Source organism: Macrobrachium nipponense, chromosome 1, assembly GCF_015104395.2.
Source record: "Macrobrachium nipponense isolate FS-2020 chromosome 1, ASM1510439v2, whole genome shotgun sequence".
NCBI lineage: Eukaryota > Metazoa > Arthropoda > Malacostraca > Decapoda > Palaemonidae > Macrobrachium > Macrobrachium nipponense.
This window is the reverse complement of record NC_087200.1, coordinates 108,562,971-108,581,345: the sequence shown is the minus strand read 5'-3', so window position 1 is coordinate 108,581,345 and position 18,375 is coordinate 108,562,971. Positions and strand designations below refer to the sequence as shown.

Sequence of the window (18,375 nt, the reverse complement as noted above, 5' to 3'; positions counted from 1 at the left end):
CCTGATATTGTGAATTTCACTTATAAATTTTGAGTTTTGATAATAAATTTTTGTATTTACAATTTTTATAAGTGTTTTCTTTTTCACCAGTATGATTAGATTATGCTTAGGTAGAAACATAGAGTGGTAATTGAACTGTTTTCCTTCAATTTAGTTGAAGTGAGTTAGAACCAGGGAAATACTTAGACTTTTAAAGTTGTTGATGGAGTGATGCCCTTAATTAATTTCATTACACATAAGATTACCTCTCCCCTGTTTTGATGAACTTAGTCTTATCTTCTGCAATATTGGTAAGTTGTTTGAGGGATCACTGTTACCTTTAGGGTATTCGGTCGTATTTTACTTGTGATGAAGGTTCAGGTGTCTGGCTGTTGTGAGGTACTCATTTAATGATTGGTAAGTGTAGTAACCAGATACTTGGCACTTCGTCACAATATATATAATATATATATATATATAATATCTATATATATATATATATATATATAATATATATATATATATATATATATATATATATATATATATATTATATATATATATATATTAGATATATATATATATATATATATATATATAGTATTATATATATATATATATATATATATATATATAATATAATCTATATATATATGTATATATATATATATATATTTATATATTTGTTGAGTACAGGTTTTTTTAACCTTAAATGAAGTATATTTTAAGAAAACTATTTTCTTCACAATAAGGCAACAAGTGAGCATGAAAGTGGTTTATATCAATATAAAGAAGTCTAGCAATCGTTTACCATGCTTCTTTTATTTTGCAGGAGCCAGATCATGCTGGGGTGCCCGCCATACCCTGGTATTCATGAGTTTCCTGGGAATCTCTTGTGTTTATGCAATGCGGGTCAATCTCTCCGTAGCAATTGTGGCAATGGTCAAGTCACAGCCTAAGAATTATACTAACAGTAGTGACTTAAGTGAAGTGTGTCAGCCTCCTGAGGGCTATGATCCTAGTGATGATGAGAATTTAGTGAGTAATTGCAATTCAGTCATTATGTGGTATGCATTAGTTTTCATTTGAGGTACAGTGTTCCCTCCGTATTCGCGGGGGATATCTCCCAGAAACCGCCCCCTTTCCCTGTGAATAGCTTGAATCCGTGAATAATTGAAACCCCCAATAAAAACACTGAAAACTGCCTATTTTGGTAGTCAAAACTCAAGGACAAAACCACTAAAAATGTTTATACCGTCTTTGTAATAGTTCCATCCAAAAAAAATTTTTATGAAATTGATTAAAAGAAAAGGAATTGTGGATATTTCTCAGAGAAAAATACTGCGAATAGGTGAGTGTTCTGCAAATAATGGGGGTATATGTTCCAGAGAGAATTCCGCTTATACGTGAGTGGGAATCCAGAGTCCGCGGATTCGGGGGGTTCTACTGTTGTTAACCTGGACTTCCAGACCTCTTTACATTAGAAATTCATGACCTGTAATATACTGGCCATTTGACCTATTTTCTGCCTTAGAATTCAGCATTCAGTTGCAAAAGCCCACTTATTTCCAGGAAGGTGAATTTGAATGGAATGAAGCGACCCAGGGGATGATTTTGGGCAGCTTTTTCTATGGCTATATTTTCACAAATGTACTCGGTGGTTGGGCCTCTGAGCACATTGGGGGCAAGTTGGTGTATGGTTTGGGCATCGTTATCACCGCCATTTTAACTGTACTGTCGCCTCTATGTGCCAAATGGTCATCGGGTTTATTCATCGCCATCCGAGTTCTAGAAGGAGCAGCAGAGGTTAGGAGGTTCAAGTATTTCATCATTACTGATAATACAAATGGTTTGTTTTCTAATACAGGAAATGATACAGATTCACATACATAAGAAGAAGACAGAAAGAGATTGAGAGACTGTACTACTTTTCTTCTGTGTACCTTCCAGGGTGTCACCTTCCCTGCTGCACATCACTTGTTAGCCAGATGGATTCCGATGAGAGAGAGAGCAAGGTTCACGGCTTTCGTATACGCTGGTAATGGCAGTCTCTTTGTTTTATTCTGTTTCTTCTTGATCTGTCGATATCCTCGAGGTTTTTATATGATACCTATTGTTAAGGAATTTTGTTCGTAAAGCTTCCTAATGCATTATAAGACAAACTCATTGGACAAGTTGGCTGAAAATAGAAAATGTAGCTCGTGAACTTCTAATTCATATTGTTAAGATCATTTTCTCAGTTAATCCTCTCTGGTAATATTAATAAAAGTGGCATAAAATATGCCTACCAATAAAGTAATAATTGAAAGTTAACTTTTGTATTTGTAAAATAACTTTCCTTCAATGCACCATTATCCATCCATTTTTACTTAGTTTTTAATGCCTAATAGATGTTATTGCTTCACAGTCAGTATTTACTGAACATTGTGTTTTTATGTAATAATAAAGGGAGTTGATAACTCATTATTAATGTAGTACTACGTATGTCACATTTGGTTCAGTTGTTTCTATAAAATTACAGCTGGTGTAGGAGTAGATATTAAATCTCTTTACACAAATCACGTGAAATGTTTCTACAAAATGAAGGTACAATCTCAGGACCTTCAGTCTCTGACCATTTGCAGTTACTGGGGAGAAAAGTATTAGGTACTGTTATGAACCAGTTATTTTCCATTTCTTTCGAGTTGAAATTTCATTCCACACACAAGAAGTAGTTAAAGAGCTTGGTTAAAATTTAGTATATCATAGTTTTACCAGACCACAGCTGATTAACAGCTCTCGTGGGGCTGGCCCGAAGGATTAGATATTTTTACGGGTCTAGGAATTAGTTGGTCACCTAGCAACGGGACCTACAGTTTATTGTGGGATCCGAACCGCATTATATCGAGAAATTAATTTCTATTACCAGAAATAAATTCCTCTGATTCCGCGCTGGCCGAGCTGAGAATCAAACTTCGGACCACAGGATTGGTAGCCGAGCGCGAAAACCGCTCGTCCAACGAGGAACTTAGAGAACTTAGTGGTTCCTTTTACAGAAATTTCGAATGGAAGAATCATCAGAGTTTGAACTAATTCAACTTATATATCAACCACGAGAAGTTAACCAGGTTTCATGATGTGCTCAAAATGGTTTAGATTAGTTTCTTCAGAGTAGCGAGACTGAGCATTTTCCATTTCCAACACCAAACCAAATTTTCCAAGAATTTAGTTAGTGATTTGATCACAAGAAATTTATGGCAAACCCTCCCCATAACCTGTATTTTGAAATTGATTGCAAGTCTTCATGTAGGAGATGAAGTTTGTGTTACCACCCAACTAGAAAATACCGAGAAACTGATATCAGCTAACAATATTCTAACCTAGGATCATAGACCAGGCCACTCATTATGAATAAACTTAGCACATATCAAAAGAGTATAATTGAATTGACAAATTGTATCACAAAATATCTAACCTTCACAGCAAATAGAACATTATCCTATTTTATAGGCTGTCAGTTTGGAACAGTGGTCACTATGCCCATTAGTGGCTGGCTGTGTGACACGGATTTCTTGGGGGGTTGGCCCTCTGTCTTCTACGTTTTCGGGGGCCTAGGACTCGTCTGGGGCGTCGCTTGGTTCCTAATGGTTTTCGACAACCCGGAAGCGCATCCTAGGATTTCGGCCCATGAAAAGAACTATATTATGGAAACGTGTGGCACTAAAGAGGGAAAAGTGAGTAAGGAAATGTTTCCCACTAATTTTGTCATGACGCATTTTCTCTCTCACTTTGGTCGAGCAGCTTATTGAGTTTTAATAGTTTTTTCTCACATTTCCTTCCGTCGGTTACGTAAAGATCCCCTTTCCTGATTTGACCTGTAGTTTTTCACTTTTCGACTTGCCATTGATTTTCATAATTTTTTCATGTTTTGTTTGTATACTTATTTTGTGATTATTCTTATATCAGTTCCTTATCTCCTCATTTTATTTTTTCCTGGTATTTATTTTGCAGTTCTGTTTATTTGCTTATTGTGGGATAGCCACTTACCAGTAACCCTACTTCATTACTTTTTTACTCATCTTTTTACATTCGGTCATATATATTTATAATTCCTCTTTTATAGGCACTTCCAGTTCCATTGAAAGCCATCTTTACGACGTTGCCTTTCTGGGCCATCATGGTTGTACACTTTGGACAAAATTGGGGGTTCTTCACACTGTTGACTGAGTTACCCACATACCTGAAAAATATCCAACACTTCGATATGAAAAGAGTAAGTTATCTGTGTTGTGTTTGTTGGTGAATTGAATAACCGAAATAATTGAAGCACGTACTACATGCACTGGAATAAATTTTGCATTCATAGGAATGAAACAGAGCACCTGTATGGAGGATTAGGTTTTCTTTTCCTTTGGACACAAGCACACACAGATAGATAGATATGTAGATAGATATTACATATAGTCTTAAACTTAGTATAGCATTTTAACCAAATAAAATATACATCTCAGGTTATTGCTCAACTTTTTGGTGAATGTTGAAGAAAAGGGCTGAAATGAGGTATTTGTTTTCTAGGCATGTTTGGAATAACAATTTTCAGAGATGAATGGTAATTGGCTTACTGGGGCCTGTGATGAGTGAGTTCAGAACGCTACCTTTTTGGAATACACCAGTCATTACAGGGCTGCCATGAGGGCGGGCTTTGCTTTGGTTGCTGATGGCAGATTCTGAAACCTTCATTTTGAAGGACGTATGCTCGGAGAATATTGTGGCCTCGCTTCAGTTAACATCATGGCCTGAATCTCTCATTTGAAAATACAGAGGCTCCCTTTTCTGTATTTTATAGGTTACTTAGTACCATTGTCAATTCTTTTAACATATGGATTTTTTTTTTTTGTTCAAGACAATTTCTTTCTTGTTTGTGGAATCTCTGTGGTAAGATGTGCTTTGTTTTATGATTCCCAAATGATATACACAGGATGGAGTAATTGGGTCATATTGTCTCAAATTCTTTCTTGAACTCCCCATATGAAACTATCCCAGTCCAGTGAGAAAATATTGTGAGCAACAACCATAACCTTTACTGGAACATCATAGTAACTGAGAGTAGAGGAAAAGACCCCGACATATAGACTCCACTTTTATAGCCCCGCCCCCGCCCCCACCCCCCAAGGGGGGCGTGGCTACCCCCCTCCCCCCTCCTGATAAGCTCATGTACGTACGAGAGGCCTAAAAGGGGCGGGGCAACCCCACAAACCACCAAAAAGGGGCGTGGCCACCCTGACCGCATACAGACTCCACTATCCTGGGGGGACGTGGCCACCCTGACCCCATATAGACTCCACTATTCTGGGGGGGCGTGGCCACCCTGACCCCATATAGACTCCACTATTCTGGGGGGGACGTGGCCACCCTGACCCCATATAGACTCCACTATTCTGGGGGGAGCGTGGCCACCCTGACCCCATATAGACTCCACTATTCTGGGGGGCGTGGCCACCCCTAACCCCAAATTGACTCCAATTGTATTATAAGCTCATGTACGTACATGAGCTCATATTAGGGGCCGTGGCGCCCCCTGACCCCAAATAGACCTCACTTGTCTTATAAGCTGATATACGTGGATGAGGTGTAAAAGGGGGTGTGGCCACCCTTGACCCCAAATCGACTCCACATTATTGATGAGCTCATGCACGTCCATGAGGTCCAAAAGGGGTTGGGGCATGGCCACCTGTGGTGTCACTTAACTCTATGGGAATAAAACCACCATTTCAATCCCCACCACTTTTCAACTCCTGTGACGTCACGTAACGCTACTGGAATAAAACCACCATTTCAACCCCCCACCACCGACCCCAAATTGACTCCACCTTTCCTAACCCCCGTGACATCACGTAACTCTTCGGGAATAAAACCACCATTTCAACCCCCCACCCAAAATTGACTCCACTTTTCTACCTCCTGTGACGTCACATAACTCTTCGGGAATAAAACCATCCGGAGCCACTACAGATCCGGGGACGATCGATTTTCACTGGAGAAAATTGCTAAGAATAACGTTTTTGGGCCTTTTTTGTAATTGACCCAGTAAAAAAAAAGCCTAAAAAACATCAAACGGTAAAGGGGGGACCCAGTGGGAAACCGGGGTTTTTGGGTGGGGGGAAGCGGCCTAGGACTTTCACGGTGCACGAAACTCTCAATTCCCGGTTTTGAGACCCAGACCTTTGACCCTTAATACAAAAGTTTGACCCCTTACTCTACATTCAAAGGTTGACAGTTAGGCTAGGAGCTAGCCTATGGACCCCTCAACATTGCCAGAACTTTTTGAATGAGGGCTTAGCCCTCATTGTAAAATCGTCTAGCCTAGGCTACCACTAACCGGCATTAAATTAGTTGCTTAAACCCCACAGTAAGGACGTAGCGGAACGGCGCTTCGCGCCTTATCCACATATTTAAAGATTCTTGGCAAGTCCGACATGTTCTGGCAAGCGGTAATGTTGCGCTGCACACGCTAGCCACAGGGGTTACAGTAAGGCCGTAGCGGAACGGCGCTTCGCGCCTTATCTGCATATTTAAAGATTCTTGGCAAGCTCGACATGTTCTGGCAAGAGGTAATGTTGCGCTGCGCGTGCTAGCCACAGGGGTTACAGTGAATTAGCCATAGGGGTTACAGTGAATTAGCCACAGTAGATACAAAAAAACACAACTAGCCGGCTATAAATCCCCCCATAACTGTAACATTAAACACCTTCCTCGTTCGCCACGGCCTTACTGTTCGAACACGTGCTTTTCGGTACTGGCTTCGAACTAACTGAAACAGTACTGTTCGAACATGTGCTTCGGTACTAGCTTCGAACTAACCGAAACAGTACTGTTCGAACACGTGCTTCGGTACTGGCTTCGAAATAACCGAAACACTAGTTTTAAGGCTAACAAAAATTAATATACAACTTACCTTATTCACATTTCAAAGTCGCTGCTGTCCGACGACCATGAAGGGGTACATGAAGGCATCAGTCTCGGCCTCTTTGGAACGGGTGGGGGATCATGTGGCTCGCTGGTAGAAGGTATTGGTCTTATTGTTTCGGGCCGGGAAATCCAATTTGAGATGGGGGATGTCGGGAGGCTTTTGAGCGGATAGACACGTTTGATCAATTTCAGGAACGCCTGAAATGGACACGGAACATCTTGTAGATACCGCTTCTGGATACAGTACGTAGAAAAATAGCTTTCGTAAAGTTCTTTCTGCGTACCGTGTCTCGGTAGCGCGCTCTGTTTAAGAACATGCCACTGCGATTCTATAGTGTTGGTGTGTACATTTGGGTCGTCCGGGCTAATGAAGTTAACGCTGTGGTTCACAACATTATGCGCAAAATAATGATCCCGGACTTTGCTGTATGACTTCCGTCGGTCAAGATCCGTCTACCTTCCGGCCACGGTTGTACTTCCGTTTCCCAAATTTAGATTCGTCGATCTCAACAATATGACTAGGACCACTGATTTTCTTATTATCAGCACACAGGATTTGGCAACATACATCCCTACAAAAATTATACCAATCCACCATGGTGTTAGGTGCTAGAAGCATAACCAAATCCGTTACAACACACTGTGGGATTTTCTTTGTGAAACAAAATATTAATATAATAATTGTTTCTAGGGACAAATGCGACTTTTCAAAAAAGGACCCGTGCCGAACTGATACCTTCTTACCGCACTTGCTGTTTGTACATCACCACATGTATATCGCTTGGCCCGTGGCCTCGCTGGTCCCATGTTTCATGAACCGTCGGTTCGCTGTGTTGCATTTTGTACACAACCCCGAATAGTCCCCAAGTAACCCTTCCCTGTACAACCACTTCATAAATTCGTCAGTGTTTCGTAAAAACTCGATCAGGATACCAATATACAAATGCGTATATTGATCGAACTCGTCTGCTGTAACACTTTTGGGAAATAATACTGAGTGCGTTCTATCCATGACGGCGGTGGAGAACGGAAAGGGCAAATTTTGTGACTGCAGGTATGATTGTCTGATTCATATTCATGGGACACGTTTTTATTGGTTGGGAGGAAGTTAATCCATGTCCCTTGGGAATGACCTGGGTCAACCTGATACAGGATTGGTTTGATTTAAAATTTCCCGCGTTGGGGGCGGGCCGACGTACAGCGCCTGTCCTCGGCCAACTCAAGAACTACGGGAGCTACGACCGCCGTGTCAGCCTTCACATCAAGTGGTTACTTAGAAAAATTTACATTTCACGGGAAATATCGGCGGATGGTATTTTGGTGTAAATTAGTCAGATAAGTGACTTTTCGGGTATATTTTGGAATTCTGGACAACTTTTATTCTATGCATTTTGTTATTTGGGGTAATGGTTCTGGATCTGTAGGATCTGTCCCTGGATCTGCGAACTACCCAACCATCCTTTTAACCCCCGACCCCAAATTGACTCCACCTTTCCTACCCCCCGTGATGTCACATAACTCTTCGGGAATAAAACCACCATTTCAACCCCCAACCCCAAATTGACTCCACCTTTCCTACCCCCCATGATGTCACGTAACTCTACAGGAATAAAACCACCATTTCAACCCCCACCCCAAATTGACTCCATTTTCCTACCCCCCGTTGACGTCACATAACTCTACGGGAAACCCATCATTTCAACCCCCTACCCCCAAACACTCGCACCCTTATTCCCCCCGTTGACGTCACATAACTCTACGGGAAACCCATCATTTCAACCCCCTACCCCAAATCAACTCCACCCTTATGCCCCCCATGACGTCAAGTAACTCTACGGGAATAAAACCACCCCACCCCGACCCCAAATAGACTCAGTTCACTGCTTTTTTGCGAATCATGTCCCCTTTAATTGTTTTCAACAATCTCTAAATTTATATATTCACATCGCGAATATAGCCTCTATCGACTTCTCTCTCTCTTTCTTTCTCTCTCTCTCTCCCTCCCTCTCTCTCACTCTCTCTCTCAGCCGTTACATTTTGTTTTATATATATACACAGCTGCTTAGATATTCTGAGTATCATGATAAAAGGATATTTGGCGACTGACTTCAACCTCATGTGAGACATATATTCATCAATTTGACATCTCCCCCCAATAACCGACAGGGACAATGTTATCTGATGATGAATCATGCACATACACATGCACACAATGAAACGAGACCTTATCACCATATTTGCCAAGCTGACTTTACCCTCACGTGAAATTTTTTTTATCATAGAATTTGACTCATAATCTCCATGCCGAACTATACATAAGGACAAAGGCACAGATTTCAATTTTGTTTATTTATTAATACCGAGTTTGAAAGAGGTTAAATGAAAAATCAAATGACAGATGGAATCATTATTTTATATTTGTAACCAATGCTAAATACAGGGGAATGAATTAATATTCCATACAAATACATACATTAGAAAAAAAACTGTACAAACACGAACACGATAATATACGCATTCACTTTTTCAAAAACAATACTTCAACAAAACACATGGCTACTATATATTTTCTAAGCTGTTCCTTCACATCACAGCCCTAGTATATGCCACATACATATTCTCCAGCACTTTCCCGACCGTATATTAAAGACGACGTTTCATCTAATACCTCAAAGCTTTTAAATTTAGCTAACAAGTTTTTCATATATAAATCTTTCATGCAACTTTCCTCCAACAGGGATAAATTCTTTTTCATTATAGCCATGCAACATATTTTACCAATTTTGTTCATTTCATCACTGAATGAAGCTAACACAGATAAATATTGATTCAACCAAGTCGTGTTAACCTGCCCACTTTGACCAATGCCAGCGGGAAAGATAACAGATTTGACATAGTCATACGATGATTTAAATAATTCTTCCTTCAATTTCTTGACCGAAGAAAAAAAGTGATTGAACCTCATCTGTTTGCTATCTCTGCCCAAACAATCGGCGTGATCATCTTTGGAATAAGCCACGCTCTTTTGCGCGTATTCATTATCTTCAATGGGGCGCCGATACCGTATTGGGGTAATAAGGTAGCTATGGTGGGTAGATCAACTTCTTCGTCGCATTCCCAAGATGTGATATTTTCAGGTCTTTTCTCAATGGCGGACCCTTCAATACCCCTATCACGAAGACAGGCATATGATGCACCAGTGCGAGAATATCGAAAACCTGCCAATTCGGCATACGGATAAGCTCAAATGACGTCCGCCACCACACCGTAATTCCTGTGTGCCACAATTAGTGGTCACTACTAAACACGTATTCCTCTTCCTGAACTTATTTTCAGACAAGTTCCCGAAAACTAACTTGCATGAGGAGGTTGATGAAGCCATGGCGAGAGTTCATGTCTTGATGTGACAATCCTTCAAGAGATAATGAGCTACGAAAGCCCCGCAACCCAAGCTCCCTCTATCACAATCACTGATTACAAACCAGTTGTGACGAAGCATCAAGTCTCTCTCACTCCCAGCCATGATTCACACTAACACGAATAAACAAGTCATATCATTCCCTGACGCCAAAGGTAATCCACACAGATCGGTGTGATCTGCATCTTTGGAATACAATACTTCAACGAAACACTGTATGTCACACCTGATTATTACTTTCCGACTGAACACCATAAATACAGCCGACAAGGGAAATTGACGTTATTCCTTACCCAAAGTGTATAAGAGTAAGTGCATCTCCTCGATCCACTGTCCCTATACTCAGAGTGAATAAGTGAAGCATCAAGTATTTCTCTTGACTGGAACGTCATTTCCCCGTCACTATTCAGTAAGTAGCATATAAAACACTTTCCATTTACTTGAACATATAGTGAATATTAAAAACAGCAATAAGATTCATTTGTATACGGAATAGATATTCTTATAAAATAATGTACCCATTGAAAGAAGCGGAATATATAAAACAGTCATTATTCCTCCCTGTCAGCCGACGAAGTAGCCACTATGAAGCAGGAGAAGAAGAAGTAGCAGGAGATGCAACAACTCCCACTGGCAGCCCACAACAGTGCAACCCCCAACCAACTTTGCCACCACCCACTACTGAAGGAAACGAGCAACCCAGTGAAGGTATGTAAAACCGATGAGTTATATATTTATTTAATAACAGTTCCTGATTCCATAGAAACACGCACTCTTTTTTCTCCGTTTTCCTGTTTTTGCTTTCACATGTATTGTGGGCATAGTAAAAAACACGTATATAATTATTCATAAGGATTTATTGACCACATAAAGACAGTTTACAAATTCAATACACTAATTGCCCTCAGACCGCCTCAGCACACATCCCAATATAACATCCACGTGTATCCTTATGATAAGGCGAATATTCCGAAAAGTGTTTAAGAGGAAACGACTAAAACGTCTTAGCATTTTATCACCGACGTTCACGGATGAATGATTCTCACAGCTCATCCTGAAATAAGTAAAAAAAGTTATGTGATTCAAGGTGTATGATACATATATAGAATATATCCTTAATAGAATGTAAATTGGGTAATATAAAAATCAAAGAAAAATATGCATTTACCTTACTTGTTTATGATGCGGAGACATTACTTGTACGTAATAGCACGTTTGACCCCCGACCTCCAATGTGAACATTTAAACTTTTTCAAATATTTAAAATTATATCCCGTTATCCAATTATCATTACCTCCCAAACGAGTGAATGAGAATACATTTTGTATTAAGGATAATACTGTTTTCACACCTCAGTGACTCATGCAATGAACAAAAAAACTAAAGTAAAGACCGCACTTGTATGATTTATCGGGTTGTATTTGTTTTATTAGTCGATAGAGGCTATATTCGGGATGCGCATATATAAATTTAGAGAAGTCATTCGAATAAACTGTTGGATTTATACCGTAACTATAAAAAAAGAAGATTATATTTCTAGGTGATTTTTCCACGTAAAAACATACCCAATGACCAACAATATTAATATCAGTAGACAAAGATAATGTATTAGATATAAAAACTAAAGGTTTAATTCTATTTTTTCATCCAAAGCGAACACACCTAAATATTTAACCCGGTCACCGAGTGAAACTTTTAAACTTATTTCAATTTCTTTTGTATCCACTCCATTTAACCTCTAACATCACACTGAATAACCCTATCCGCATCCACCATTAAAATACCCTTGGTATCCCCAAAAAGTAAAATAATGCAAGGGTTAGGCGTAGCCGTACCCAGCCTGATCGATATTTGCAGGGTTGCCGAAATTTCCACTGGAATCTTCAACATCTTCCACCACAAAATTAAAGCAGTAAATAGCTCTACCATTTTTGAAACTATCTTAAGTGATCAGATTATCACCGCCACCCTCTATACTTTTCTGCATCTCGTGATATAATTGCATGATGGTATTAGGGAAACTACATTGAATATTATATATAGTATTCCCATTAACGGTAATATGTATATTATTTAAATCGAAAGATTGAAAATATAGACTATTAGTCGCGTAATCACCTGAAAATGTTTCCATATCAATCATGGCAAATGTGATTTTTTCAGGTATACAACTGTTAAAAGGCTGATCAATTAAAATCGAATTTTCATTTTGCCCAATAACGTATGTCTTGTATAAAGTCTTATCAAATATATATTGTATAGGATTAACTGCTATCGCCTCATTTAAAGCCGACATTGCGTTATAATGTGGGGTAACTCTATCGATCCATAATTTAGCCTTTTCTACATTCAACACATTTAAATGTCCGTCTATGTGGGCACCCATAACCCAGTTATTATTCGCTAATTCGAGTCTAAGTCTCAAATCAACCGAATCCAGTAAAAACATGTCTATAGTCGCTATATCCAAAAGAAGGGGAAAATATGTATGCACGCCCTTCGTTTTAATGTCATCCATAACTTTCGTCTCCCACCTGCTGGTTTGACCGAAGGTATTGGCAGTAAATTGCCGAGTTACACCCGTGTGTTACATGATAGTCATCGTATAAAAATCCCGCCCGACCGGTGATAGGTAATGCCGAGGATTTTATCATTTTCAACATTTTGATATATGATTGATGGTTAAATACCAGACAGGATTCCACCAACTTTTCATTCAAGAAAATAAAAGCGGATTTAAATAATATATTACTAATACCATTAATGACAGACACGTGGTCACCATCCGCTAATTGCGCGCCATCCCTATCTATTCTGATATATAATTCTAAAGCTATACTTGACAAATCTAAGAAAGAACCTGCCACCCCATTAAAGCGAAATTCTATATATTTATCAGATAGAACTTGATTTATGGAAATGTTGCAAGGTGTAAACTCCAGTCTTTCCTTTGAATTAATTGAAGTTTCAATAATTCTCCGTCTATTAACATTCGGGAACAATTCTGATATACCCACAATATACGATGAAACAGGAACTTGATTACCAGTTCCGGATATGTTAGGAACTACGCTAGCCATATTTTGTGTTTATATAATTTTAGATGAAGGGTAGAACGGATGCGTACCTGCCGAATGTCAATTGATGAATGAGTTACAAAAGATCGTACATGTCCTTATTATATTTACTCCTAGATTTAACTTGTGTGCCCTTCCTCTTCCTACGTATTTTCTTTCCTCCCACACTCGACCGTCTAACTAATCGTTTCGCCATTTTCTTCTGTCTCGTTCTCCTTCTTCTCCTTCCAGTACCGCTTAAAATTCGTTGTCCAGTAGTTTTGAGGGCCCTTATACCATTTCGTTTTATGGATTCTTTTAAAGGTAAACTGCCGTTTACCATATCAGATAACACAGATCTACCGAATTCATTAACTGAAGGTTTCGCGGCATTAAATAGAAAAGGAAGCACTTTATGTGCAATACCACTTAAGGTCGAAAAAATGCCACTTCCCCTCCTGTGGCCGGGATAGAAAATGGAAATATCCTCAAACCCTGTCCTTCTCCTTAATAAAGGGTCCGATAAAAATAGTTTTTTAAATTCCGCCTCTGAAGGAGGTGCGAATAACACTCTCATTTTACTGTTTATACTATTCCCAAACAATTTAAGTGGAGCTTGATTCGCAAGTTCTAGTTGATTCGAGGGTGTTACGATCACGAATAAGGAATGCCAAGGGTGAACATCGAATTATATACGCACCTATTCATCTAATTTTCCTCTAGGTTTTATACGGAGCAGGCAAGTAACACTCGATTCTTTAGTGAAATGTAAAAGGTGTCCATTTTGATCCATGATAAGAATAAAAATCTGATCCAAGATGTTCGTGTTCAACAATTTGTAGACTGTATTATGTATTCCTTTTCCTCTACCACTTGCTAAAGTAAAACAGTCCAATATATTTACTAGTCTCCCGCCAAAAATCGTCGGTTGAACTATATCCGTATGCACATATATATAATCTACCCCACAATTATCAGGTTGAGAATCAAGGTAAATGTGTTCATTCAATTCACGCCCGCCATATATTTCATAACCGGTATTAATATGAAAACCTAATAATTTCGCAGCTTTTCCGCTAAATTTGACGTATATACTTTTAACGTCCCCTGTTCTCAATTTCTCTTTCTTGATACGTGGTATAGTAATTCTCCTTAAATCTTCATCCCAATGAAATATACCGTTACTATTAAAATAATTTATGAAATTATCACCATAATAAACTTTCAAATAAACATACACGTCCTTATTAAGAGCTCTCACGAGTCTCTTAATATCCCCCGCTAACATTGCTATTCTCGGTCTATACAAATATGTATGCCTATCACGTTTATGACGCTCTGTAATAAATTCGAGAGTAAATAAATCATCTTTGGGTAATATAGCATAATAATTCCCCGGGAACATGATCGAAGCTAAACCTACTTCATATTCAACCCCGTTAGGTAAAAATATAGGTGTAGGTAATCTATTGGCAAATTTCGAAGGTGTATTTTTGGTATACGTGTCTAAACAGCCGGGACTGCTCAAATATATGGTGTGTTCACCAGCCATGTCGGTTAAATACTATGACGGGTATATGTCACGTATGGTATTTATAAGAAAAGTGTGATAGCATTTTATCTAGGTCTTATATGCAGACTGCATGATACAACCCCATTTTCAGTAAACATTATTTGTTCACCGTTCTGATCCGAGACATCGATGGTAATGTAATCCAATACATCAATGGTATTTAAAGGTTTATAAATGGCATTATGCGGACCTTTACCACTTGCACATCCTAACGTGAAACAGTCTAAGAGATTAACCATTTTATCACCCGAGATGGTAGGTTGAACGATACCCGAATACAGGTAAACGTATTCAACGCCTTGATGGAATATATTTCTACCACCATGAGGTCTCAACGCACCCAAACTGTATATTAAATACCTGACTTTTTCATTGAAACCAAACATACTAGCTGCTTTAGCACTGAGTTTAATCGTAATTGAATCAATCATATCAACTTTGGCCGCTCCTGCATCGATATGTGGAATGCTCATTCTCTTTGGGTCATCATTCCATGAGAATAAACCGTCCCTGCAGATAGCTTCGTGAATATGCTCACCGTAAAATTCAGATAATTGTTCAATAATTTCCGTATTAAACGCTCTAGTCATGACATTCATATCACCACCCAACAAACACGAAATGGACTTATAATATACGTATGTATAAATGCGTTTCCCATCTGACTCTTTATAGATCGCGTTAAATTGAATAGTAAAATCAACGTCTCTTGGTTTAATAGCATAATATAATTGTGGGAGAATGACTCCCACTAGCCCCACTTCATATTCCACTGCTTTCGGTAATGATATAGGGGCGACTAACTTATTGGTAAATTTACACGCCTGATTTTTTGGAAATGTACCTATACATGCATTGCTATTCACGTATATGATGTGATCGCTACACATGTTGAATGTAGACTGTATGACTAACAATGGGCATCGGGTTTATAATATATGTGCATAAAAACCTCCACGTTTATGTTATGTCACGCCATATTCATGAATTTGTTATCTCACAGATTGCCACGTCATTAAAGAAAATGTCCAAGCCTCTAGCTGCCATGATGAATCATCCTCACCACCCTCCGATCCAGGTAAAATATTATTATTATTGTTATTATTATCATTGTTGTTTTTGCAGTTATTATTATTATTATTATTATTATTATTATTATTATTATTATTATTATTATTATTATTACACGTTCGCTCCGGTGCTTATTTAACACGATCTTTACAGATCCCTTCGCTGAAGACTTCCCATTAGATGAAGATTTGATGGGGAGTAATAATAATAATGAAGCATCGCGCGTTGGTAGAGGTGTAGGAACCAGAAGGGGATCTTCACTCACGAGGGAAAGAACGGAGGGTAACAGGGTAGTGAGTACCATTCATTATGCGGCTGCAGTAGGGTCACACATTGACGTGGCAATGAAGTTAAGTAGTAGCATAGCCCGATTACGCGAAGATGTGCACAGTAATTTCCTTGAAAGAGGCATTTGCTCGGCTATGCTCTACTTGTGTGTTATTATTACCAGTGTGAGGATGCTAGGCGATGTGAAGGAAAAGAGTGCTTTTTATGTATGTACTCCACCCACCCTCACCATGATTGACTCGATCTATGACTCCCTGGAGGAGGCTATTGAGTTTATAGCTAATAACTTGGAAGAGAGACTCAACCGTACTGAGGGTTTGGGCTGGATAGGGTTGAACTTCATATCACGCGGCGTGAGTTAGTGAATATTAATAACTTCAAGGTGTATCCCAAGGGAGTCCACGGTAGTGATCAGGTTATCAATATTCAGTCCGGGTACAACTGTGTCATTACAGCATTAGAAGCGTACGTTGTACTCCGGGATAACCCTCCCACACGTATTAACAACCTCCCTTGTGTCTTAATGAGGAGGATGGGGAGGGGACAATTTAATATCAAACACTCGCCAGATATGCCGTTGAGCCATGACTCTTTCAAAACATTAGAAAAGGGGAATAACCTCAACATATATCTGTATAAATTATGTGAATTAGTCATGGGGAAACAGCGGAAAAAACATTGGACGGTACATCTGACGAGGAAAGGTGGTAACCCCCAAAGGCTTCATTTGGTCACATTGTTATTAATCACAGACAACCACGTCACGTTGATTAAGGATATGTTGGCGTTCATGAAGAAGTTCCGACATGGATTCAAGCAGGGGCGGGGGATTGAGCACACAGGTGGTATGTGTTACAATTGTTTGACTTTGTTTAATAGTCCCACAATCCGAGAGGCACACACTCATGCCTGTACTGCTCGAACCACTGTCAAATACCCAGAACCCAGCCAATTTAAACAGTTTACTAAAGTTAAAGCTCAGCAGTCAATCTCGCACATGGCTTTCCTGGATTTTTAGGCATATAATATTCAACCGAAGACCAGAGAATACGATCCGAGAATAGTATCTCGGCAGAAAGCTTTCGCTTACTGCTACGTCATCATTGATGGTAGAACGGGGGAATATTGTACCCATAGATTAAGTCATGGAGAGAAATGCGTTGATGATTGTTCGCAGAACATGAACCGGGACTGGGCGTTATTACATGAACGAATGCGTGCGTATCCTTTACATATGACTCCTGAATCCACCCATAAGTTTGAAGCGAGCACTCATTGCGAAGGATGTAACGTCGAATTCAAGGTTGGATTCACGAAAATGCGACATCACGCTCATTTTGTGGCACGGGACAACTTTGTGTGTGCACTGTGTCAACAGTGTAATTTGAATATGCAATTTAAGGAGCTAACTTTAACAGTGTTCATACACAATTTGTCATATGACATCGCCCTGCTCTTGAAAGAGGCGGGGGCTCAACATGATTTATTTAAATTCTGAAATGCGAGGGTAGTAAATTCTACTCGGCCTGATCGGGCAATCTGAGATTTGTGGATGGCAACAACGTTATTAGAGGGACCCTTTCTAGTCTCGCCTCGAGTCATATCAAACAGAAAGGTTCCCTCAAAAGTGCACGTCAGTTGTTAACCCAGTATTCTCAGGACTGTCTCGATTTAGTTTTGGGTAAGGGTAAACAGTACTACCCTTATGATTATGTGATGGGTTTCAATATCCTGCGAAAGCCCGACATCCCTTCTCGAGAGTGTTTCGATTCGGAACTTACGGGAGAAACCCTTTCCAGCGGGGGCTATGCACACGTGGTCAAGGTTTGGAACGCCGCTAATTGCACCAATCTTCTAGATTACACCATTTTGTATTTGTTAATGGATGTGGGATTATTTAGCTTGGAGGAAGGCTGCCATGGTACAATTCGGACTAGACCCCGCCCATTATCTGACTTCTACCTCTCTCTCACTCGATGCTTTCCTATATTCCTCTAAAATTCGTCTCCCCCTCTTTTCGAATGGTAAACTCTATCAATTAA

The 18,375-nt window shown here is 39.4% G+C and overlaps 1 protein-coding gene across 4 annotated transcripts in view; it reads left to right on the top strand.

Annotated features, from left to right (window-relative positions):
- The window catches only part of LOC135219541 (putative inorganic phosphate cotransporter), a 74,670-nt gene that overhangs the window by 38,370 nt on the left and 17,925 nt on the right, over positions 1-18,375 (top strand). For all 4 annotated transcript variants that reach the window (XM_064256394.1, XM_064256392.1, XM_064256393.1 and 1 more), the window contains exons 3-7: positions 812-1,017; positions 1,552-1,785; positions 1,930-2,017; positions 3,469-3,692; positions 4,082-4,231. In XM_064256394.1, coding sequence (XP_064112464.1) covers positions 812-1,017; positions 1,552-1,785; positions 1,930-2,017; positions 3,469-3,692; positions 4,082-4,231 — 902 coding nt within the window. The remainder of the gene's footprint in view (positions 1-811; positions 1,018-1,551; positions 1,786-1,929; positions 2,018-3,468; positions 3,693-4,081; positions 4,232-18,375) is intronic.